Source organism: Cuculus canorus, chromosome 24, assembly GCF_017976375.1.
Source record: "Cuculus canorus isolate bCucCan1 chromosome 24, bCucCan1.pri, whole genome shotgun sequence".
NCBI lineage: Eukaryota > Metazoa > Chordata > Aves > Cuculiformes > Cuculidae > Cuculus > Cuculus canorus.
Genome location: NC_071424.1, coordinates 3,971,400 through 3,994,928, shown reverse-complemented (window position 1 = coordinate 3,994,928; position 23,529 = coordinate 3,971,400). Strand labels below are relative to the sequence as shown.

General features: G+C 45.0%; 2 protein-coding genes across 17 annotated transcripts; both read left to right on the top strand.

The window, feature by feature from the left end:
• Positions 1–7: 7 nt before the first annotated feature.
• LOC104067084 (nuclear transcription factor Y subunit alpha) lies at positions 8–17,245 on the top strand. Of its 16 annotated transcripts, none has more exons than XM_054087573.1 (11): positions 34–152; positions 1,782–1,923; positions 4,204–4,325; positions 6,327–6,413; positions 8,750–8,896; positions 10,155–10,286; positions 10,912–11,017; positions 11,474–11,640; positions 12,432–12,605; positions 12,948–13,049; positions 13,844–17,245. In XM_054087573.1, exons 3-11 carry the CDS (start codon positions 4,251–4,253, stop codon positions 13,895–13,897), a joined length of 1,044 nt encoding a protein of 347 aa, XP_053943548.1. In that variant the 5' UTR covers positions 34–152; positions 1,782–1,923; positions 4,204–4,250; the 3' UTR covers positions 13,898–17,245. The 16 variants fall into 16 exon arrangements, with proteins under 16 accessions (XP_053943553.1, XP_053943551.1, XP_053943552.1 ...); XM_054087574.1 differs by lacking the exon at positions 34–152 and adding an exon at positions 211–225; XM_054087578.1 differs by lacking the exon at positions 1,782–1,923 and having other exon boundaries at positions 8–152; positions 6,330–6,410.
• LOC104067112 (nuclear transcription factor Y subunit alpha-like) lies at positions 16,885–23,289 on the top strand. Its single transcript, XM_054087996.1, has 7 exons — positions 16,885–16,918; positions 17,276–17,376; positions 19,292–19,397; positions 19,854–20,020; positions 20,672–20,845; positions 21,192–21,293; positions 21,600–23,289. The coding sequence occupies exons 1-7, from the start codon at positions 16,885–16,887 to the stop codon at positions 21,621–21,623; spliced, it is 708 nt and encodes a 235-aa protein (XP_053943971.1). The 3' UTR covers positions 21,624–23,289.
• Positions 23,290–23,529: the final 240 nt, after the last annotated feature.

Sequence of the window (23,529 nt, the reverse complement as noted above, 5' to 3'; positions counted from 1 at the left end):
GCGCATGCGCCGCCGGCCCCCGCCCCCTCGCTCGCCTTTGTTCGGGGTTGGGCGCCATTTTGCGCGGCGGCTGAGTGGAGGCGCTGATTGGGTTTCGGGTACCGGTAGCGGAGCCAATCAGCGCGGGACCCGAACCGGGGGAGCGAGGCACGGTGAGTGCGAGCAGCCAATATGGAGCCCCCGAGCGCCGGCCCCAACGCCGGGATTGGCGGGGCCGAGTGACCAGTCAGGAGGCCGCGCGCGGGGACGGGCCCGGGCGGGCGCTGGGGGCTGAGGGGGGACGGGGCCAGGCGGGGCGCACCGGGAGCGGCGGGGGCTCCGGGCAAATGGGGGTGGGGCAGGCGGGACGTACCAGTAGCGGTGGGGTCGGAGGTGAAGGGAGGGGGGACACGACCGGGAAGAGCGGAGGCTCCGGGCAGGGAATGGTGGGGAGTCCAGGCTGGAGGGGTGCAGGCAGGGCGTACCGGGAACGACCGGGAATGATGGGGGCTTTGGTCAAGCAAGGGGGCGCAGGCAGGACGCATTGGTAGTGGTGGGGTTGGGGAGCGGTGCGGAACGACCGGGAACAGCGTAGGCTCCGGGCAGAGACCGGCGGGGGCTCTGCTTGGGGGGGGCAGGCAGGACGCACCGGGGACGGTGGGGTCGTGGGTGACGGGGCGCGACCGGGAACCGCGGAGGCTCTGAGTAGGGAACGGTGGAGGCGACGGGCAGGGGAGGGTTATGTGACGCGCACCGGGAGCAGCGGGAGCTCAGGGCAGGTGGAGAGCACGACCGATGCGGTGGGGTCAGGGGCGCGCAGGGAAGGGTGGGGGCGCCGAGAGAAGAGTGTGAATTGTCAGGCGGGGAGCAATGGGGATAGAAGGGTTCGGGGAACGGGGCCCGGCGAGCTGTGACCGGGAGCTGCGGGGGCTCCGGGCGGGACGGAGGCACCGGGAGTTCCAGGTGGGGATGCCGGGAGGAGTGGGATGGGGGTGGTGGGGTGGAAGGAGGAGGGAGAGGAGGCGCAGCCCCGGTCCGGCGGCGCTCGGTAGGGATGGGATCCGGTAAAGCCCCGCCCTGGAGCCGGGAGGAGCGCGGCTGGGAGCCTCCCGGTGACCCCGCTGACAGATGCCCCCCAACCCCCTCCTCCTTCTCCGCTTTGCTCTGGGCTCCGTGCTCCTAGTGCTGCCGGTGTGAACGTGTCTGGAACGTCGGCAGCTGCCTGCTCCTGACGAATATCAGCCATGGTGTGCCCAGCAGGAGCAGGAAAGGGATTAACCCCCGGCGAGGCCATACTTCGAATCCTGGGTTCAGTTTTGGGCCCCTCACTCCAAGAAGGACATTGGATAAGCTGGAGCAGGGCCAGAGAGGGAACAGAGTAGGGGAAAGAGCTGGAGCCCAGGGGTTCTGGGAGCAGCTGGGGGTCCTGGGGCTGTTTAGCCTGGAGATGACGAGGCTGAGGGGAGACCTCACCACTCTCTGCAGCTCTCAAAAAGGAGGTTGTGGTGAGGTGGGTGCTGGTCTCTTCTCCCAAGTGACAAGTGATAGGATGAGAGGAAATGGCCTCAAGTTGTGCCAGGGGAGGTTTAGAATGCGTATTAGGAGCAATGTCTTTACTGAAAGGGTTCTCGGGCAGTGGCAGAGGCTGCCCAAGGCAGTGTTTGAGTCTCCATCCCTGGAGGAGTTTAAAAGATGGGTTGATAAGATGCTCAGGGATATGGTTTAGTGGTGGACAGATGCGGTTGGACTCGATGATCTCAAAGGTCTTTTCTAACCAAACAATTCTATGATTCCTCCATAAGGGGAACCCACTCCGGGGCACCTGGTGTTCTCCCTCAGGAACTGTGGGGCATGATGCTGAGGAAATTCCTGTGTCCAAGCCCTTCTGCAGTGAAATAAAACCATCCCTGGGTGAACTCCCTGTCTGGGGTGTTGGATAAGGAGGTCAGAAACAAGTCTGGGTGCCACATGTTTGGCTGTGCTGAGCAGTGGGAGATAGAAGCGTGGCCTGGCTGTGCTGCTGTTTGCTTAAATCCTGCCTTTGCCTGGGTGTCCATGAGGACGGGGCTGACCTATAACCCCTTGCATACTTAATGACATTTTTTCAGGGTGCAGCACTTCTTAAAATGATGCTTTCAAGCTGGCTCAGGTCCTAGCATGGTTTATCACCCTGATTTGCTCTGAACATAGCTTATTTTCACAGGAAGTGTTGATGCAGCTTGTATAGCCTTGTGTTTGGGTATGTATGGGAATACATGCTGATAGAACCAGAGCACGAAGTCATTCCCAGTGCAGACAAGGGCATAGTGGAGAGAAACTGCCTGTGTGGTCAGCTGTGGGAGAAGCGTGTCGCTAGACCACATCACCCGGCTTTAAAATGTACCTGCCATGCCAGAATGGTGGTTCTTGGCCTTTTAGAGAAGAGAATAATCCCTTTGAGAACTGTGGTCCTGCACGTCCCATCTTCTCTCTGTAAATTTAGCCAGCCATACCTTGGGCAGAGTTGGGATTGCAGTGCTGCTAAAGCTCATCCAGTTGGATGGGGCTTTGAGCACGCTGATCCAGTGGGAGGTGTCCCTGCCCATGACAGAGGGGTGGAACTGCATAGGCTTTAAGGTCCCTTTCGACCCAAACCATTCCATGATTCTACAAAGCATTAAGCAGGACGGTAAACAGGACAGGGGCTTGGTACGAGGTCTGTGGGGAGGCATTCCCGAGTAGGATTATGCCTACACTTGACTACTGGTTGTTGCGTTAAGGAAGCCAGAGAACTTCTGGCAGGTATGGTTTACTGGCATACTGTGCTTGCTATTGAAATCCTTCCCTAGAGAATGACACGTGGGAGCTGTTTTCGGACAGGCCTACAGGCATTTAGGGCACAAATTAAGTACATAGTGCAAAATTGAAATGAGAACCTTGGTCAACAGCATCATTTTTAGAAGTAATACTTTATTCTGTCAGGCTGTAAAACAATATTACTAAATGGGCCAAGGGTAGAGTTAAAATTGCTGAAAAAACCTAGTGCCTTTCAGTGCAGTGACTCAGATTGGCTTTGTGGTCTCCAGGGATAGTGTTATTCCATCCTTATTTGAACAAAAGATCTGTTAGGGACTGAGAAGGCTTTCAGGTTATTATGACGATGTTAATGGCCCTGTAATCATCATGCTTGTTGTCTGTCCTGATATGGACTAGTAGATTGTTTGTTTTTGTAGGTGGATGTTAATGTGCAAGAAAACAAGATGTGAAATCATTGAGTGTTTTCTTAGGTCACTGTGAGGAGTCACTTGATGGAAAAATGAAGGGTTCTTCAGAAAAATACAAGACACAAAGTACAAAGGATGGTTTAAAGAGCGGGAAGTGCTTGAGGTGTCATTACAGTAGTAACCACAGCAACAGTTAAAGTTGTGATTGAATTTTGTGTGCATCTGGGTTTTTGTTGATTTAGACTTCAAAGATTAAAGTTATAGGCTGCTTTATCACTGATCTAGCAGGTACTCCTTCATAGCGTAAATCAAATGCCTCATTAAGAGTAGTAGTAAGGATTCTTTCCTTGTTGATGAGCTGAAGAGATGTGAGGGAAAAGGAGGTAATGGAACCAAGTATTTTATTTCAACAGGCTGTTCTTCATATCTGTAGGCAAGGGTCCAAGAAATGAGAGACGGTGAAAGGATGGCAGCAGCGAGAAGACTGCTGGCTATTTTCAAAATATATGAAAGCCAGGAGGGAAGAAAGTGACACATGGAAGGGAGCATGGTGTCGCTGGGGAAGGAGAGACAGTTCTGCTTTGCTTTGTTGAATTTTTAAAAGTAGTTTGCCTTTGCACCTAAACTTCTTATTTTGTGAGTTTTTTTTAGCGGTAACACCCCTCTTCTCCACCAATATGCAGTATAGGTAGCTGTGTAGCCCAGAGAATGCAGACTGGAGGGGTAAAACAGGAAGAGAAAGAGGCTGTTCGGTTCACTGCAGATAGTGACAGCATTGAGCTCGAGATACTGAGGAGCAAAAAATCAAGTTCTTGAAATTAAAATTCTCATTTTGTTGCTCAGTGAAAGTGAGGTGACTTTGCAAAAGAAGCAGGTCTTTGATTAAACAGCAGCTCTCATGTGTGCTTCTGACCTCAGCGTCTGCTGACCTCAGGCTTGCTTTTCAGCTACAGTAAGATAATGCTGATCTCCAAACCTGGGGACAATAATAACATGCTTTTCTAACTTGTCCTCTCGCCAGATACACAGCCTGAGGTGTGCCTTTTGCTGTATCAGAGCCAGAGCGCTATGGAGCAGTACACTGCGAACAGTAACAGTTCCACGGAGCAGATCGTTGTGCAGGCTGGGCAGATTCAGCAGCAGGTATGGAAGGTGGTGGCGGGGGGAAGCTGGCTTTGCCAGAGCCAATGGACCAAACTGTTTGTGCTTTTCAGAGTTTCACAGAACCAGCAAGATGCTTCATGATACTGTCTGGGTACGGGCTTGCCTGACTCATGCTACTTGATTAGTGATCTGACTTGTCTTGAAGTGGGAGTAAATATGTTTTTATAATAATACTTATAAAATTAAATTAATAAAATTGCAGGTATACAAGTTACTAAATTTCGGTGTAGTTGGGAGTTTGCAGACTGGTAGTGACATAATGAAATTAATGAATCCTCTCTGAAAATGGATGAAACAGAATATTAATCCAAATAATCACACAGGGAAAAATGTAGATTCTGCCCAAAATTGAAACAGGTTTTGTTCAAGGCTGTAGAGACCTCTCCAGCTTTCTCAAAAGAAGTATTTATTGAGATCCTTTGTTTTAGAAATACAGGTGGACCAAAACAAACACTCAGTGCAGGTACTGCAACAAAAGGAGTAGCTTTGGATTAATTGATCCATTCCAGAAAGAAGTTTCTAAGATGGGTAGGACTGTGATCTTCAAGGCATTACAGACTTTTGCTGCTGTTAACTTTCACCCATTGAGAACCAATAATGCATTTTCGGATGAGCTGTGCTGCTGCTGAATGTTTGTCACATCTTATGTTTGTTCCAGTTCAAGGCAGGAGTTTCTTAATCTGCTGTGCAAATGAATGAGCTGGTGGGTTATGTTTCAGAGAGGTTCGCTTTGCTTTGTCATCAGCCTGTTGGAGGGTTTGGTAGCAGGACCAGCTTCTTCCATCGAATTCAATTGAAGTTGGCTTTTTCAATAAGAACAAGATTGTACGGGAAGTTGATAATATATTAAGAGTTATCAAAAATGCTTATGCTTCCAACAGGTAACCAAAGTTATATTAAAAATAGGGTAAAAACGTACCTTGGCTTCTTTCATTTTCAATACCTCCTTTTAAAGCCTGTTTAACATGAAGTATTTTTCTAAAATAAATGTTTTCATAGACCTGTTGTACAGGTTTTAGTAGTGAGATGTCCTTCACCTCCCAAAATGCTAACACAGTTAATACAGATTATTTTGGGGCTCTTACTAAAGAGGCTAAAGATAGACAAGGCTTTTCGATTTAACTGCTCTTGCATCTTCCTGAGATTGTCCTTCAAGGTCAGTGGTGTGAAGATGTTGATGCGGGGGTGACTGAGATGGAGTTTAGGCTTCAGTCATCTGTGCTGCTGTTCTGTTCAGAAAGGGATTCATGGCCTTTGTTGTCGTTAACCAGTCTGAACAAGTCTGGAGCCTCTTCCAAGTGAAAAACCTGGGAAGGAAAATGGAAACAGCCTTGCAGTACTTGAAATACTTAAAGCTTTCCAGTACTGAAAGGGGCTCCCGGAAAGCTGGGGAGGGCCTCTGGATCAGGGAGTGCAGGGATAGGATGAGAGGGAACGGTTTTCAGCTGAAAGATTGGAGATTGAGATGAGATCTTAGGAGAAATGTTTTCCTGTGAGGGTGGGGAGGCACTGGCTCAGGTTGCCCAGAGCAGTGGTGGCTGTCTCATCCCTGGAGTTGTTCAAGGCCGGGTTGGATGGGGCTTGGAGCAACTTGATCCAGTGGGAGGTGTCGCTGCCCATGGCAGGGGGTGGAACTGGATGGGCTTTGAGGTCCCTCCCAACCCAAACCATTCCATGATTCTGTGAAGCATTAAGCAGAAAGGTAGTGGTGTTAACCACCAAAATCGAGATGTTAAATTCTGCAAAATAATCTCTCATATTCTTTGTAAGTATTTTTTTAGTTTGGGACCCCAAAGCCCGTCAGTATCACACACAGTTTTGTTGGTTCCGTCCTTAGGTTTGCCTAATGTATTCACATTCCTTCTGTTCCAAGAGCAGTGTGTATAAATTTTAAATTCACCCTCTTCCACCAAAGTGTCGATGTCTCTTGTCAGAGCTGTGCGTTTCCGTGTTTCAAGCTATTCCTGTTCCTATTCCCAGCAGCAGGGTGGTGTCACTGCTGTCCAGCTGCAGACTGAGGCCCAGGTGGCATCCGCCTCAGGCCAGCAAGTCCAGACCCTCCAGGTAGTGGTGATCTCTCTGATTGTGTTTGTGAGCACTGCATGACTCTCACCATTGCCTCATATCTAATGCTGTGTTTTTTTCCAGGGTTTGAAATAGGAACAGGAAAATTTGTTAGCAGTAATATCTGTGCTTTATGCCAGCAGTCAGGTTCTGTGAGGAGTATGGGATTATAGCTTTTCATTGGATCTGAGGTGTATGCCAGAAACCCTGATGCATTCAGGAATTCCTGCTGCTGTAATTCTAAAACTGAATAGTGGTTGAAATGGGACTTGAAAAAACACCAGGGTGAGGAAGTAACAGTCAAGAGATGTAATCCAAAGATTTCCTGTATTGTTAAGGATGTATTTCTGACATGTACTGTGATAGTTCTGAGTCTTCGCTACATGAAAGAAAGGCAGAGAGGTGGTAGATGACCCACCAGCTTGAAGAGTGAAACTTTCCCATCTGTAATTAATAAGGGGACAATATTGGCCTCTGTGGGACCGAGAGATCTGGTTTCTTATTTATGCGTGAACAACAAAAGGAAACCCAGAAGTCTTTATCCTAACAGTAGATACATCACAAATTGGAAAGAAACGCAAGGTTATTTCAAACCCTGATGTGTTTCAATGTGAAACGTCATTTCATTAGTTCACATAGGAGGCTATTGAAGGAGTTGGTAAACCCGGCTGTAGCAGTTCAGTAGCACATTGTTCAGTTGGTATTTTGGTTTTCTTTGCTTTTTAATCCTTCAGAGGAACAGAGTTCCAAGAGGCTGGAAGGATCTCGCCAGGTGTAACATTGAACACAGCATTTTTTATGTTCAGAGTTAAAATACGAAAGCTGGCTGACCTGAATTGCCTGGGTCACTGTGGCCTGGTTGTCATTGTGTGTGTCCCCCTTCTCTTGTTTTTTTTTTTTTTTGGCTTGCTCTAATACATTAACAAGAACCCTGGAATGTGTCATTTTTCTTTGTGCTTATTGGCTGTTGTACTGCTGGCTGTGCTGCTTTATGGCTGCCATGAGCATGCTTATCTCTCTTTCTCTCTCTCGTAATTCAGAACAAGTATGACCAAATTATGTTAGGATCTTGAAAGTGATAGTTAACAACATTGGGGAGCAGAACAGTGCCTACAGCTGATCTGGGAAGTCACATTATTCTGTGCAGGGTGTTGATCGCAGAGGTACAACTGTGATTGTTTCATGGATGCATTGGTGTAGAATTCACTCACATGTTTGAACTGTGCAAAGTGGGTAGTTGGGGTGATGGTTGGACTTGATGATCTCAGAGGTCTTTTCCAACCTCAGTGATCCTATGACTTGGCACAACGAGGCTTACAGCAGATTTATAAATTTGGCATAAGAAAGAGTCTCTGGATTCCTGGACCAGGTCCATCTCTGGTCACTAGGGAAAAGACCAATGAAAAGAAAAGGAGAAACCTCTCTATTTAAACATCCTCACCTGCTAAGTCCCCAAACTGCCCAAAATATAGCTTTGAAAATACTATATTTCTGTGGCTTAAATGTGAAATGAGTCTTACAAACTAGGTAATCACGCATTACCACGTTCTAGGTTGTTTAGCAACAAGAGCAACTCAACATGATAAAAAGTCACTGAGTTCTTGGGGTTTTCTACCTGCAAATTGCTAGAGTATGCGATATTGAATGCTCACTCTGCAAACACTGTAGGTAGATCAGTGTGTGCTGAAAATCTGTTCAGGCTGGTGTTTTACAGTGGTTGGTCAGCCCAGCACCACCCATCACTGCTGCTCATTTTCTTTCACTCCTTCTTATTGAACTAGGTTTTGTGTTGTTAGATTTATGATTTTGCTTAATAACCATGATAAGGTTCTCTTAAGAACATCACGCACAGTCTACCGGCTAGGAAACAGAAATGTAAGCTTCTAATTGGAGAGAATTGAAGCTACCTCAGAATCTGTCAGAATAGATCAATAATAGCTTATTGAGACCTTTTTCTCATTAGAAACCGCAATTAAAGATTAGCACTAGTGATGTTGGATAATGAGGTTTCTTTTATTACACTTTGCTCTCAGACTGTGCATGAAGATTTTTACTGTGTCTGGAAAATTTAGCCATGCTTTTCATGCTTTATTGCAATTAGACTTGTTTTGGTTAGACTGCAACAGAAAAAGATAATTTACTGAAGTCAGCAGCCCATCATGGACAAAGCTTTTCAAATTAAAGATATTTGATGCTGATTATGAACCCAGGTTAGTGACTGTTGCTCAGTTTCTCTGGTCACCACATGAAAATAGGTAAGCATTTAGTATCACTTCAGTTTCTGGCTTCATGTCACCAGCTTTTTTCATTGTCGTGTTTGTTTTTCTCCTGTTTCCCAGGTCCAGGGTCAGCCCCTGATGGTGCAAGTAAGCGGAGGGCAGCTGATCACATCCACGGGCCAGCCGATCATGGTGCAGGCTGTGCCCGGAGGTCAGGGCCAGACAATCATGCAGGTCCCGGTGTCTGGAACGCAGGGGCTGCAGCAGGTGAGATAACCATCATATTATTTAAGATTAATTGCAGCAAGTGTACTATGGTGTTCTTGCTTTGTCAGATAAGATGTTTTCTTCAGCGCTCTTGAAATAAACTGGGTAAAGACTGTTATTCGCCAGCTATGAGTCTGGTAGTGAGCTTTGTGCTCAGAATGCAATGAAAATTCTCTTTGTATTTGATTTTTGTGTTTATGGGATGGTGCAAACCTTTTAAATGAAGTCTGTTAAAATACATTTGGAGTCAGTTTTGGGATTTTTGGGTGTTTATCTTAACTGGCCTCTGCAGTATAGTTGATGATCTGGTGCCTACTCAGTGTATGGCACAGGAAGAGGGTTGTTTTTATTTAAGAAATCTACTTGAAAATAACACTGGTGCTTGAGTTCATCTAATATGGGAAGGCTGGAGGTGAATTCAGACATTTTGATTGCACAGAAAGTAATACTGTGAATGGTATAGAAGATGGATTTTATTAGAAGAAATTATTTTGAAATATTTGTTTAAAAGACAGTCTTAAAATTCAAACTAGTACTCAAGAGTGTGTTTCTGAAAAGCAGGAAGAGTTCTTAACAGTGGCATAATGGAGGCAATGTAGTGATTTGAGAACGGAATCAGGGATGCAGTTCAGCACAGTCCAGGAAGGCACATGATGTCTTGGTATTTTGGGAGGTTTATTTAGTGTTTATTAAAAAAATCTTTTATTGAAAGACAATATATTTTGTGTTAGCTTCTGCTAGAGGAAAATCTATAACTGGGTTTTTAAGAACAAGCTTTGAATCATATTCCAGTTCCTCTTTTTTAACCTAAGAAAGGTTCCACACTGGTGGGCCGACAACTTTGCAAACCTGGAGGCAACTTTTTGTATATTCTGGAGTCTTTGCGTATGCTGGATAATTAACGATCTACAGACACCTCAAATCTTAGGCCTCTTTTTCTTTCCTGAGTGTTGTTAATCATAGTTTTATGTGAATAATTTATATCCGTGGAATGTTTCATTGTGTAAGTGGAGGAGAAGTGCTTGGGCATGATGATGCCAGTGCACTATGTTTTTTTCTTGTGCATGACTGTGACTGCTGTGTCACAGGCAGGAATCAATGAAATCTCTTCCTTTTAAAATGGAAAAAGAGAAGAATCACTGCTTTCTTTTTCTTTGCAACAGTCAATCATCCTCAGCGATGCTTTGGTAATGCTGAGGCCAAGGAAGGAGAAATAAGAGGCATAGTTAATGTTCCTTTCTGACTCTTTCTTCCACAGATTCAGTTGGTCCAGCCAGGTCAGATTCAGATTCAAGGTGGGCAGGCTGTGCAGGTACAGGGGCAGCAGGGCCAGACCCAGCAGATCATTATACAGCAGCCCCAGACTGCAGTTACTGCTGGCCAGACACAGGTAACTGCACCAGCATGGAAGGGTTTTCTGGAGAGAAAGAGAAGGAGAAACTTGACAAATGACTTAAGGGAAAAAAAAAAAAGGAGGAATTATTAATACTGAGGAGAACTTGAGAATAAATGTCATGTTTTTGTAGTGTTTTCATACATAACTCTGGGGCAGACTAGATAGATTGCATGTCTCTATCCATTGTGTTTCTGTATTTTATTGGTCCATGGGTTTTGTCTGTTTGTTGAAGTTCGAAATCCTGAAGTATTGCTAATTTCATACTTGTACCACTTTGTGAAATGCTTTAGTCATACCTGGGTTTTCTCCTGATTCTTTTGTTTAGGAGCAGAATTAAATTTCTGAGCAGTATAGTTCTTCCTTTCACATTGACAGTGAGACAGGAAAACTAGAACACGTTTCTTTCAGTATTAAATATTAGACTGTAAGAAATAGGTGCTTTAGGTGTTTTCTCTACCACTCTGTTGGTTTGTGCTCCATCCTATTTCTTGATGCTGGTAACAAAGCAAAAGAAATAGATGCCTGAACTACCTTAAACACCATGTGTTGTTAATGCAGGAATTGTAAAACTTGAAAAAGCAGCAGTTTGTGAAGTTCCTGTGTTCTCTGTTTTGTTTAGGCACAGCAGCAAATAGCAGTTCAAGGGCAACAGGTAGCACAAGCCACTGAGGGCCAGACCATAGTCTATCAGCCAGTTAACGCTGATGGAACCATTCTGCAACAAGGTAAGAGCTTGGTGAGAAATGAGTTGGGAGTTGCTGATGTATCTTTGATTGGGTTTTATTGCCTTATAATATTTGTCAAAGCGGAGATGGAGTCTCAATGCTGGTAGCACTGTGAGTGCTGTGGTGGGAATTGTGGGCACAGGGAATGGAAGAGGAAATGTTTTTGTTGTTATAGGGGAGTTCAGACTGTGATTCTGTCCCCAGGAAATTAAACAAGTATGTCTTTCCATGGCTGGGGCAGTCAGACCGCACCCAGTTGAGATGTCAGAGTTGGGGTGCAGGGACAAAGGAGGTGATGGAATTCAGTTAGTGGCTTGCAAAGCGTTTGTAGATGTTTGTGCATATTGTAGGAGGCTGAGTGCGTAAAAGCCAGAAGCGGGACTAATGGTGTTCCCTTCTTTCTGTGTGCGTGTTTTTGGTTGTTTTGTTTTTCCGTTGTGTTTTATTTTCTTAAAGTTACAGTCCCTGTTACAGGCATGATCACCATTCCTGCAGCCAGCCTGGCTGGAGCCCAAATTGTCCAGACAGGAGCCAACACCAATACAACCAGTAGCGGTCAAGGGACCGTCACAGTGACGCTGCCAGTTGCTGGGAATGTTGTCAATTCAGGTGGAATGGTTATGGTATGTATTTGACTTTCCACTGATGTTTTTAAAGGTTGAGCTCTAAGGTTCCCCTACACAAACTGTTATTGGAGATTGATGTCGCTTTAGCACGGTCAGTCTTCTTGGTAGCTACCGTTACCTTAAAGGTTTTCTGTTCTGATGGCCTGTGTGCTGTTGCAGTCTCTGTATCCTGTACTTTCTCCTCGAGCCGGTCTCTGAGGTCAGACATGTAGATACTGAAATTCAAGATTAACTATTAAGTGACAGGCAGAGTTTTGAAAACATTGACTCGACAATAGTGTTTCTGGAGGATTCCTCATTCTTTGTTTCATTGATTCAGCAGAGTGCTTTTCCTGCCAGTTCTTGTTTCTTTGCATTGAGGCCTTTTGACTTGACCGTTATTGTTTGTCCCCAGTAGGTGTCAGCAGCTCTACGAGCTGTATTGGCTGTAGAAGTGCCCTGAAACTGTCACATAAATCAAATAATTGGTATCCAAAAAGAAAGGGAAGCAGTGGGCATATTCTGTGTGCTGAATTGTAAAAGGAGCAGTAACATGGGTGTAGATTTGTGCATTGTGCTGAAATTTACCGTTATCAGAAAAAAAACCAGACAGAATTGATATGTAATTGGTTTAAATCTGCTCTGCAGTTTGAGAACTACTTTACTGAGTACTACTATAATCTTTTCAGTTTTAGTAGCTGCAGTATCTGAACAAAACCCAAACACTTGCAATTTTAACTCTTTTTATAATTACTTTTTGCATTTGCTTTGTGTTCTGACCTGCAAGAACCTTATTCTTCTCCGCACAGATGGTACCTGGAGCTGGGTCAGTCCCTGCTATCCAGAGAATACCTTTGCCTGGAGCAGAAATGCTGGAAGAGGAGCCTCTTTATGTAAATGCCAAGCAGTATCATCGGATCCTGAAGAGGAGGCAGGCACGGGCTAAGCTGGAAGCAGAGGGAAAAATTCCCAAAGAAAGAAGGGTGAGAATACAACTGGGATCTAATACCGTGTTGTAGAACACCCCCTGTGCTGGAAAATGAGATCTTGAATCTTAAAGTGTTCTTTGGTTGTTATTTGTTGTTACTTTTCATAAGCTACATCAGAGTAATTGTTTAACCTTGGTGGCACTCCTTTCATGCTTTTAATTCTTGAGTGTGTGTGTGTAGCTGTATTGCAAATAGATGTTTATCGTTAAGGTTTTTATATTCAGGGAATGGTGGGAACTGGAGAGGCTTTTCTAGCAGTCAGGAATGTCCCTTACTGGAAGAACTGCACCAGAAATAGTAGGCTGGTCTCTCATTACCTCCTTCATATTGTTGCAGAAATACTTGCATGAATCCCGGCATCGTCATGCCATGGCCAGAAAGCGGGGAGAAGGTGGACGTTTCTTTTCACCAAAGGAGAAAGACAGCCCTCACATGCAGGTGAGTAGAATTTTGTCTGCTCTATGGATAAGTGCCAGGTTCAGCCCTTCAGAATATGTTTTAGAGGTATCTTTGTGTTGTGTTGTTTGTTCTGTATTGGGCTGGGCTGCTTGCCTTTGTCCCTCTGCCTTTGGATTTGTTTTAAGCATTGTAAAGAAACCTGATGTCTCATTTCTTGTGGAGAGCAAGTGTCTGTTTGCCTTGAGTAATGAAATTATAGAGGTGTTGGTAGAAATGTGTTCACTTCCTTTTACCAATTGAGAATGGTTATATTTCTCCCTAAGAAGTCCAGTCTCTACAGCCATTCTGGTTGCGTACCAGAAGTGTATTTTTAGGGTATGACTTAAAGGTAGAAACACCTTATCTTGCATCTGATGGAAAATAAAAACTGTGATTTTTCTGAATCTTAGCTGCCTGTTAATTTACATAACATGTGCAAGGACATATTTTCAAAGAAATGGACACAATAGAGTAGAATTTAGCAAATTTTGTTGTCGATTAGTGCTTTACAGCAGTCATATGGCTTGAGTGGAAGATATTTCTTATTTTGAAGTGGAATCCTTCCCAAATTCCAGACCAGTACTGAGTCTGCCCTGTTAGCAGAAACAACATGTTACCAAGAACATTTAGGATTTGTATATTCCACTTCATACTCTTGTGTAAAAGCCGGGAATAATGTCATGCTCAGAGAGAGTGGGAGCGGGCAGGAATATTTGCTCTTGATTGTGCGCACGTTTCTCTCTGCTGTTACGGAAAAATGTTGCAGTTACAACGTATGTGCTTTGTATCTGTAGGATCCAACTCAGACCAACGAAGAAGCTATGACACAGATGATCAGAGTCTCCTAACCACTGCTGAAAGAGAAAAAGTAACTCTGTAAAATTCCCATCCCTTCTGCGAGCCTGTCCTACCTTCCCAGTGTGTCAAGTGAGTCTTTCAATGGGACAATCGTCATATCACAGCCTACACTTTTCTACAGAACAAGCACCACGTTTTCAGTACGTGGTTGAGATTTTAACTGCGGTTGACTCAACAAATAGAAACTTAACAACATTCTTGATATACTCTTCTGATCCAGTGCAGGGATTTCGGAGTCTGACTTCATGCCTTTTTTTTTTGTTCCCCTCTTCAACATCCTTTGCATTAACTGACCGTGGATGGATGGGAATTGAGAGTGCGCCGCTGATGGTGATCGACACTGACTCTGGCATGCCGGAGGGCCATCAGAGACTTCTTGGGGTGATGGTCCTTCTGTACAGTCACTGCTGTTTGTAGCAGGCTGTGGCTACACAACAGTATTCTTATGTTCCTGACAAAGACTCGGTTTCCATCCACTCCCTACACTTCTGGACTTCATTGTCAATGGAACTGTTCCCTGTTGTTGAACGTGCACTTCGGAAACAGGCAGAAACTGAAGGGAGGTTCTCTTAAGTCTAACTTGTAAAATACGTAAACAGCAAACTTCTCTGGGAAAAGGTCAGCCAGCCCATCCCAGTGATAGAAATGTTTAAGGATTATTGCAGGACTTGAGGTACTGTGCATCCGTTTCAAGAAATAAGAGCAGAGAGGGCAATGTGGGGATAAGGATTTGATTAGTGAAAGCAATCTTGTGGTGTTTTTTGGTATGTTTATTGCCAGTAGGTAGTGCTTTGGAAGAAAAGGAGATGCTAGTCTAAAAATGGGTAAAACAGTGAAGGGAGTCACTTCCAAAGGATTGTTTTTAATCTTCCTTCTGACCTGTCAGTCTAGTGCATGGTTCCTCTAGAAAAGAGAAGATCTGCAGTCTCAGAGTGACAGCACTTGACCAGCTGTGTGACGGTGTTCCTTGACGTCTGTCCTGAATCAGTTCTGCAGTTCTCATTCTGCACAGAGTGAGGGATTGTTTCGTGACAGCAGAAGCATCGGGTGACTCAGCTCAGCTCATCCTGATGTGACTGGAGGATGATTAAACAAAGGAAGGCACAAATTGATAAACCTTCCAGGCTTTTTATAGACTATTGTCTTTGAAAAAAATAGCACTTAATGAAGGAGCAGTACTTACATTTTGAAAAAGGATTTTTTATCACCTCTAGCTGGCTTCTGGCTGAGTAACTTGACAAAACATATCTTTAACTCCGTAGCTCATTATAGATTTTAAGCTTATTCCATTCTTACTGATTTGAAATTTGGCGGTGGAAGCAATTGTTCATAAGCATTTGAACAGGAGATACTTGAATCTCCCCATGCCCAACTCCTCTCATCTTGAATGCGTTTTACAGGCTCTCCGTGTGTCACCTGCACGCGACAGTCCCATCCCTTCCACCTTTTGTATTCTCTAAAACATAAAACTGCATCCCAGCAATTAAGTGTGGGATTGGAAATACTGACTGACATCGTCATTGAGGGAAGTGCTAAAGTAGCAGAGAATGGGGGTGTATTTGAAGACGGTATTCAAGGGTGGGAGAGACAGGTTTAATTTCAGTGGAGTCTGTTTTCAAGCGATAAAAAAGAAAATGCATCTTGATAATTGCAATCTGTATTATCTCTCTCCCATGTTTTTCCCATTTGTTGAAAGGTTATGACTAAATGCAGCAAGGAGGATAAATGAGCAAGTTGTAGAAGACTGGGAGGATACAAAAAGACACAGCCTTGAAAATTGAATTTGCTTTGGCTAAAAGAGACCAATATTGCACCTAGGAGTATGAGACGATGGGACGGAATGCAAGAGGATAGAGCAGAAAGGTGCAGTGCTAGAGTCTCCGTTGGCAGCGGATAATCTTGGAGGAAGAGCACACCTGCCTGCATACGAAGGGTGACAGTGTTTAGCTGAGCTGTCCGTGGAGGTGCGTAGCCAGTGAAAGAGCAAAGCAGCAGCACAGGTTTGGTATTAGTAGTTAGGCAGCTGGCTTTTCTAAATGCAGTTCAGTTCATGTTTCTGAATGTTTAGTTCCATGTCTTTCCCCTTAGACAGCTGACGTGGTGAGCTGAGGGAGAGCCTGCTTGGCATATGTTGGGTGGCACCTGAAACGATTCGAGGAGGTAGCCTGTTCTTGATGTGTGAATAAACTTCTAATTTTGTCTTAAATTACCTTAAAAATCTATCACTCTGCTCACAAGTCTTAGGATTTTTTTCTACTGATGGAAAAGGTGTTTTTTAACCTCCATTGCTTTGGTGGCATCTTTGGTGCCTTTGGTTGCTTCCGCCTTAAAATATGTGGCCAATTCGAGCATGGTGCTTATTCTCTTCAGTTGGCATCTATGAAATCCTTACCTCGTGTTTCTCGTGAGGTCACCCGTTTCAGGAAATGTGTAGTTCTCTTAGTGAAGGAATAACAAAAAATTGGCTTTAGTTGAACTTGCAGCATTTTTGTATATAGTACTTGAGAGCACCTGTACATTTTGTCAGTGCGTATTCATGTGCTGCAGTTTTTTTTTTTAATGAATATTTAGTTTTCTTAAAGAACTTGTAAACTTCTAAATCGCTAGGACTTTTTTTCCCTGCTAAGCCCTTCATATATAGGTTCTGATCCATTGTTGTAGAATGCATTTTAAGACCTATGGATTCGTTACATAGGAAGTTTTGTCGTTACTGATGTGAAAGCCTGCGTGCTGCCGTTCTGTTTTTCATTTGCTTTGGGTTCTGTGTGTTCACTTCTAAAGGCAGTGTTTGCTTGTTGAGATTGGAGTCACCAGCCGTGCTGTGTTACTAAAAAAATCTGCTTTCTTTGTCCCTGGTAAATCATAATTGGAGACATCCTCAAATTCAAACCTGTTATAATTAAATGAGAATTCTTTGTGGATTTGCCACACTAGAGAAAAAAATATACTTTGGGAGTGCATAAAAGAGTGGATGAGGATGACGGAGAGGCTTGCGGAGAAGGAAAAGTGTGGTTAATTGACTTAGAGAGTCTTGGAGCAGTGAATGGCTCGAAATGCAGTTTAAATGAGTGTAAAGAAGGGGATGTGGGAAATGCTCCTCTAGTGATGCAAAATAGTTTCAAATCCTTCCATTGTAAAAAGAGGGGGGTGAATAATATCTTTTCTTTGTGAATGGCTGTGGGAGGGTACTGAGGGTAATGTCGTGTCAGGCAAAGTTTGTATATAGTTAAAAGTTTATAATTTCTTTTATACGATGCATTTTTTCAAGTGTATTTTGGTCTTTAATAGAGGCTATTGTAAGTACTGTTTACACTATTCAGCTAATAAAAATGTATAAACCAAGAATGAGGTTTGGCTCCTTCTTTCAGATGTTCTGCTCTTTCCAGCCCTTGACAGAGGAAGAACACAGAGCTGTTGGAGAGGGTGCAGAGGAGGCCACAAAGATGATCCAAGGGCTGGAGCACCTCCCGTACAAGGACAGGTTGAGAATTGGGGTTGTTGAGTGTGGAGAAGGCTCCCGGGAGACCTTATTGTGGGCTTTTAATAATTAAAGAGGGTTCATACGAAAGACAAGGGGGGAAAAATGTTTTAGCATACCCTATGGCAATTGGACAAAGAGAAATGGTTTTAAAATGAAAGAGGAGAGGGATAGACCAGATACTGGGAAAAAATGTTTTCCTGGGAGGGTAGGGGGGCCCTGGCCCAGGTTGCCCAGAGCAGTGGTGGCTGCCCCATCCCTGGAGGGGTTCCAGGCCAGGTTGGTGGGTCTTTGATCACCCTGACCCAGTGGAGGTGTCCCTGCCCATGGCAGGGAGTGGTACAGGATGGACTTTGAGGTCTCTTCCAACCCAAACCATTCTGTGATTCATCAGGTGGCAGCAGTGAGGAGGGGATGATGAGGGGAGGCCGTGAGGGCCACTGAGGAGGGAGCTGTGAGGGCAGGCAGCAATTTTGGCACTGCTGAGAAACACCAAGCAGCCAGCAAGCTTCCCTGGCCTCCATGAGAGCAAGGAGGAGATAGGACCAGCTCTGCCTCCACCCTTGCGGTGTCCGAGTGCGCCCACTGCCCCTCTGCACTGTGGGGAAGGTCTCAGCGCCCTGGTGTTCAGCCCACTCTACCTGAGGGGATGGGTCCCATCACCCTGGCTACAGGAGAGTGCTGAACACCAATTGGCTGCGGGGAGCTGGCATTTCCCTCCCTGGGTGCTGATTGGGCGGGTGTTGCTCTGGGGTGCCTCTGCTTGGCTGGTGCAGGTGCCTCCATCGTGCCCTGCTGCTCTCCCTCCCTCCAGATGGGCTCTGCAGGCAGGGGCTGGGCTGCCTGAGGAAAGGCTGTGGGCACGATGGAAAAAAAGGCTTTGCCTTTCCACTTGGAGACCAAGAGGGTTGCCACAATCCTCTCTGAGCAGGGAAGTGGCTGCACTAAGCTGGGGAAGGAAAGGAAGGCAGCACCAAGCTGGGCACCAGGGCCTTTGAGTGTCCTTCAGGTGTGTGAAAAAGTGTGTGGTGAGTCTGGGCTCGGCGGAGAGAGGATGCGCTGCAATTGGTGTTTGAAAGGAAAAGTTTCTATTCTGATCATGAAGTGCCCAGTAGTCACAATGCATCCTGTCTGGGCAGCTCCTGGGTATGGAATCCAGGGAGGGGATTCTGCCCCTGGACTTGGCACCGGTGAGGCCGCACCTCGAATCCTGTGTTCAGTTCTGGGCCCCTCACTCCAAGGAGGATGTTGAGGCTCTGGAGTGTGTCCAGAGAAGAGCAACAAAGCTGGGGAAGGGGCTGGAGAACAAGTCTGACGAGGAGCGGCTGAGGGACTTGGGATTTAGCCTTGAAAAGAGGAGGCTGAGGGGAGACCTTATCGCTCTCTGCAACTGCCTGAAAGGAGGTTGTAGAGGGGGATGTTGGACTTTTCTCCCAGCCCAGGGAGATCCCCATCCCTGAAGGAGTTTAAAAGACAGGTAGATGAGGTACTTAAGGATATGGTTTAGTGGCAGATAAGAATGGTTGGACTTGATGATCTCAGAGGTCTTTTCCAACCTGGTGATTCTATGATCGTGGAATCATTAAGGTTGGGAAATGCCTCTAAGCTCATCCAGTCCAACCACACTGTCCCTGCTAAACCACGTCCCCAAGAGCCATGACCGTGTGGTTTTGAACCCCACCAGGGATGGGGACTTCTGTGGCGTGTACAGGATCTGGGCTTCTCGCTCAGAGACCATTACGTGTAGCGAAGTGGTTTGTGCTCCATCCTATTTCTTGATGCTGGTAATAAAGCAAAAGAAATAGATGCCTGAACTCCCTTAAACACCATGTGTTGTTAATGCAGGAATTGCTAAACTTGAAAAAGCAGCAGTTTGTGAAGTTCCTGTGTTCTCTCTTTTGTTTAGGCACAGCAGCAAATAGCAGTTCAAGGGCAACAGGTAGCACAAGCCACTGAGGGCCAGACCATAGTCTATCAGCCAGTTAACACTGATGGAACCATTCTGCAACAAGGTAAGAGCTTGGTGAGAAAGGAGTCGGGAGTTGCTGATGTATCTTTGATGGGGTTTTATTGCCTTATAATATTTGTCAAAGCGGAGATGGAGTCTCAATGCTGGTAGCACTGTGAGTGCTGTGGTGGGAATTGTGGGCACAGGGAATGGAAGAGAAAGTGTTTTTGTTGTTATAGAGGAATTCAGACTGTGATTCTGTCCCCAGAAAACTAAACAAGTATGTCTTTCCTTGGCTGGGGCAGTCAAACCCCACCCAGTTGAGATGTCAGAGTTGGGGTGCAGGGACAAAGGAGGTGATGGAATTCAGTTAGTGGCTTGCAAAGCGTTTGTAGATGTTTGTGCATATTGTAGGAGGCTGAGTGAGTAAAAGCCAGAAGCGGGACTAATGGTGTTCCCTTCTTTCTGTGTGCGTGTTTTTGGTTGTTTTGTTTTTCCGTTGTGTTTTATTTTCTTAAAGTTACAGTCCCTGTTACAGGCATGATCACCATTCCTGCAGCCAGCCTGGCTGGAGCCCAAATTGTCCAGACAGGAGCCAACACCAATACAACCAGTAGCGGTCAAGGGACCGTCACAGTGACGCTGCCAGTTGCTGGGAATGTTGTCAATTCAGGTGGAATGGTTATGGTATGTATTTGACTTTCCGCTGATGTTTTTAAAGGTTGAGCTCTAAGGTTCCCCTACACAAACTGTTATTGGAGATTGATGTCGCCTTAGCACGGTCAGTCTTCTTGGTAGCTATCGTTACCTTAAAGGTTTTCTGTTCTGATGGCCTGTGTGCTGTTGCAGTCTCTGTATCCTGTACTTTCTCCTAGAGCCGATCTCTGAGGTCAGACATGTAGATACTGAAATTCAAGATTAACTATTAAGTGACAGGCAGAGCTTTGAAAACATTGACTCGACAATAGCTTTTCTGGAGGATTCCTCATTCTTTGTTTCATTGATTCAGCAGAGTGCTTTTCCTGCCAGTTCTTGTTTCTTTGCAGTGAGGCCTTTTGACTTGACTGTTATTGTTTGTCCCCAGTAGGTGTCAGCAGCTCTACGAGCTGTATTGGCTGAAGAATGCCCATATAAAAGAACTGAATGCAATTGGTTTGTTTGAACTCCTTTCCATTTTGACAACTACTTTATAACTACTTTCAGTTTTAGAAGCTGCAGTATCTGAAAAAAAAAAACCCAAACTCTTGCCATTTTAACTTGTTTTTTTAATTACTTTTTGCATTCGCTTTCTGCTCTGCGCTGCAAGTACTAAACCCTTATTTTTCTACCGTATTCCAGATAGTTCCTAGAGCTGGATTGGTCCCTGCTCTCCGGAGAATACCCTTGCCTGGAGTAGAAATGCTGGGAGAAGAGCCCATCTATGTAAACGCCAAGCAGTATTATCGGATCCTGAAGAGGAGGCAGGCACGGGCTAAGCTGGAAGCGGAGGGAAAGCTTCCTGTAAAAAGAAGGGTGAGAATACAACTGGGATCTAATACAGGGTTGCTGAAATCCCCCTCTACCGGAAAATGAGGTCTCGAATCTTAGAGTGTTCTTCCATTACTGTTTGTTGTTGTTGTTCATAAGCTACATCAGAGTAAATTTTTAACCTTGATAGCAGTCCTGCTTCCTTTTGTGCTTCTAACTCTTGAGTGTGTGCATAGCTGAAGTGCAAATGGGCACATACTGTAAACATTTTACCTTTGGGGAAGGACAGGGTCTGGGGATGCTTTTCTAGCAGTCAGGAGTGTCCCTTACTGGAAGAACTGCACCAGAAATAGCGGTCTGGTCCCGCATCACCTCCTTCATATTGTTGCAGAAATATTTGTATGAATCCCGGCATCGTCATGCCATGGCCAGAAAGCGGGGAGAAGGTGGACGTTTCTTTTCACCGAAGGAGAAAGACAGCCCTCACATGCAGGTGAGTAGAGTTTTGTCTGTTCTATGGGTAAGTGCCATGTTCAGCCCTTCAGAATAGGCTTTAGAGGTGTCTTTGTGCTGCTCTGTTTGTTCTGTATTGGGCTGGGCTGCTTGCCTTTGTCCCTCTGCCTTTGGATTTGTTTTAAGCATTGTAAAGAAGCCTCGTGTCTCATTTCTTGTGGAGAGCAAGTGTCTGTTTGCCTTGAGTAATGAAATTATAGAGGTATTGATAGAAATGTATTCACTTCCTTTTACAAATAGAGAATGCTTATATTGCAGTTACAACATATGTGCTTTGTACCAATAGGATCCAGCTCAGAAGAAGCCATGACACAGATGATCAGAGTCTCCTAACCACTTTTTAAAGAGAAAAGGTAACTGGATAAAATTTCCATCCCTTCTGCAAGTCTGTCCTACCTTCCCAGTGCATCAATTGAGTCTTTCAATTCGACAATCATTGTGTCACAGCCTACCCTTTCTACAGAACAACCACCACGTTTTCAGTACGTGGTTGAGGTTTTCACTGCAGTTGACTCAACAAATAGGAACTTAGCTGGCTTCTGGCTAAGTGACTCAACAAAACATATCTTTAACTCCGTAGCTTGTTACAGATTTCAAACTTATTCCCTTCTTACTGATTTGAAATTCGGCGGTGGAAGCAATTGTTCATAAGCGTTTGAACAGGAGATACTTGAATCTCCCCATGCCCAACTCCTCCCATCTTGAATGCATTTTACAGGCTCTCCGTGTGTCGCCTGCACGCGGTAGTCCCATCCCTTCCACTTTTTGTGTTCTGTAAAGCATAAAACTGCATCCCAGCAATTAAGCGTGGGATTGGAAATATGGCATCGTCATTGAGGGAAGTGCTAAAGTAGCAGAGGATGGGGTGTATTTGAAGAAGGCATTCAAGGATAGGAGAGACAGGTTTAATTTCAGTGGAGTCTGTTTTCAAGTGATAAAAAAGAAAATGCATCTTGAAATATGCAATCTGTATTATCTCTCTCCCGTGTTTTTCCCGTTTGTTGAAAGGTTATGACTAAATGCAACAAGGAGGACAAATGAGCAAGTTATAGAAGACTGGGAGGATACAAAAAGACAGAGCCTTGAAAATTGAGTTTGCTTTGGCTAAAAGAGACCAATATTGCACCTAGGAGTATGAGACGATGGGACGGAATGCAAGAGGATAGAGCAGAAAGGTGCAGTGCTAGAGTCTCCATTGGCAGCGGATAATCTTGGAGGAAGAGCACGCCTGCCTGCATACGAAGGGTGACAGTGTTTAGCTGAGCTGTCCGTGGAGGTGCGTAGCCAGTGAAAGAGCAAAGCAGCAGCACAGGTTTGGTATTAGTAGTTAGGCAGCTGGCTTTTCTAAATGCAGTTCAGTTCATGTTTCTGAATGTTTAGTTCCATGTCTTTCCCCTTAGACAGCTGACGTGGTGAGCTGAGGGAGAAACGGTTCTGATCCATTGTAGTGGAATGTGGTTTAAGACCTATGGATTTGTTATGTAGGAAGTTTTCCTGTTGCCACTTTAAATAGGATGTGAAAGCTGGAGTGTTGCTGTTTGTGTTTTTTGTTTGCTCTGGGTTCTGTGTGTTCACTTCTAAAGGCTCTGTTTGCTTGTTGGGATTGGAGTCACCAGCCACACTGTGTTAAAAAAATCTGCTTTTTTTGTCCTGGGTAAATCTGTTAAATTGAGACGTCCTCAAATTCAAACCTGTAGAAATTAAATTAGCGAAAACTCCACTTGGGGAGTGCATAAAAGAGTGGATGAGGATAACAGAGAGGCTTGGGTAGGAGGAAATATGTGGTTGATTGACCCAGAGCACCCTGGAGCACTGAACAGATCGAAATCCATTACGAGTGTAGGGAAGGGGATATGGGAAATGCTGCTCCAGTGATGCAAAATAGTTTCAAAGCCTTCCATTGTAAAAAGAGCAGGAGAAGAAAAACTTTTCTTTGTGAACGGCTGTGGGAGGGTACCAAGAGTAACGTCGTGTCAGGCAAAGTTTGTATATAGTTAAAAGTTTATAATTTCTTTTATACGATGCATTTTTTTCAAGTGTGTTTTGGTCTTTAATAGAAGCGATTGTAAGTACTGTTTACACTATTCAGCTAATAAAAATGTATAAACCAAGAATGAGGTTTGGCTCCCTTTTTCAGATGTTCTGCTCTTTCCAGCCCTTGGCAGAGGAAGGACACAGAGCTGTTGGAGAGGGTGCAGAGGAGGCCACAAAGATGA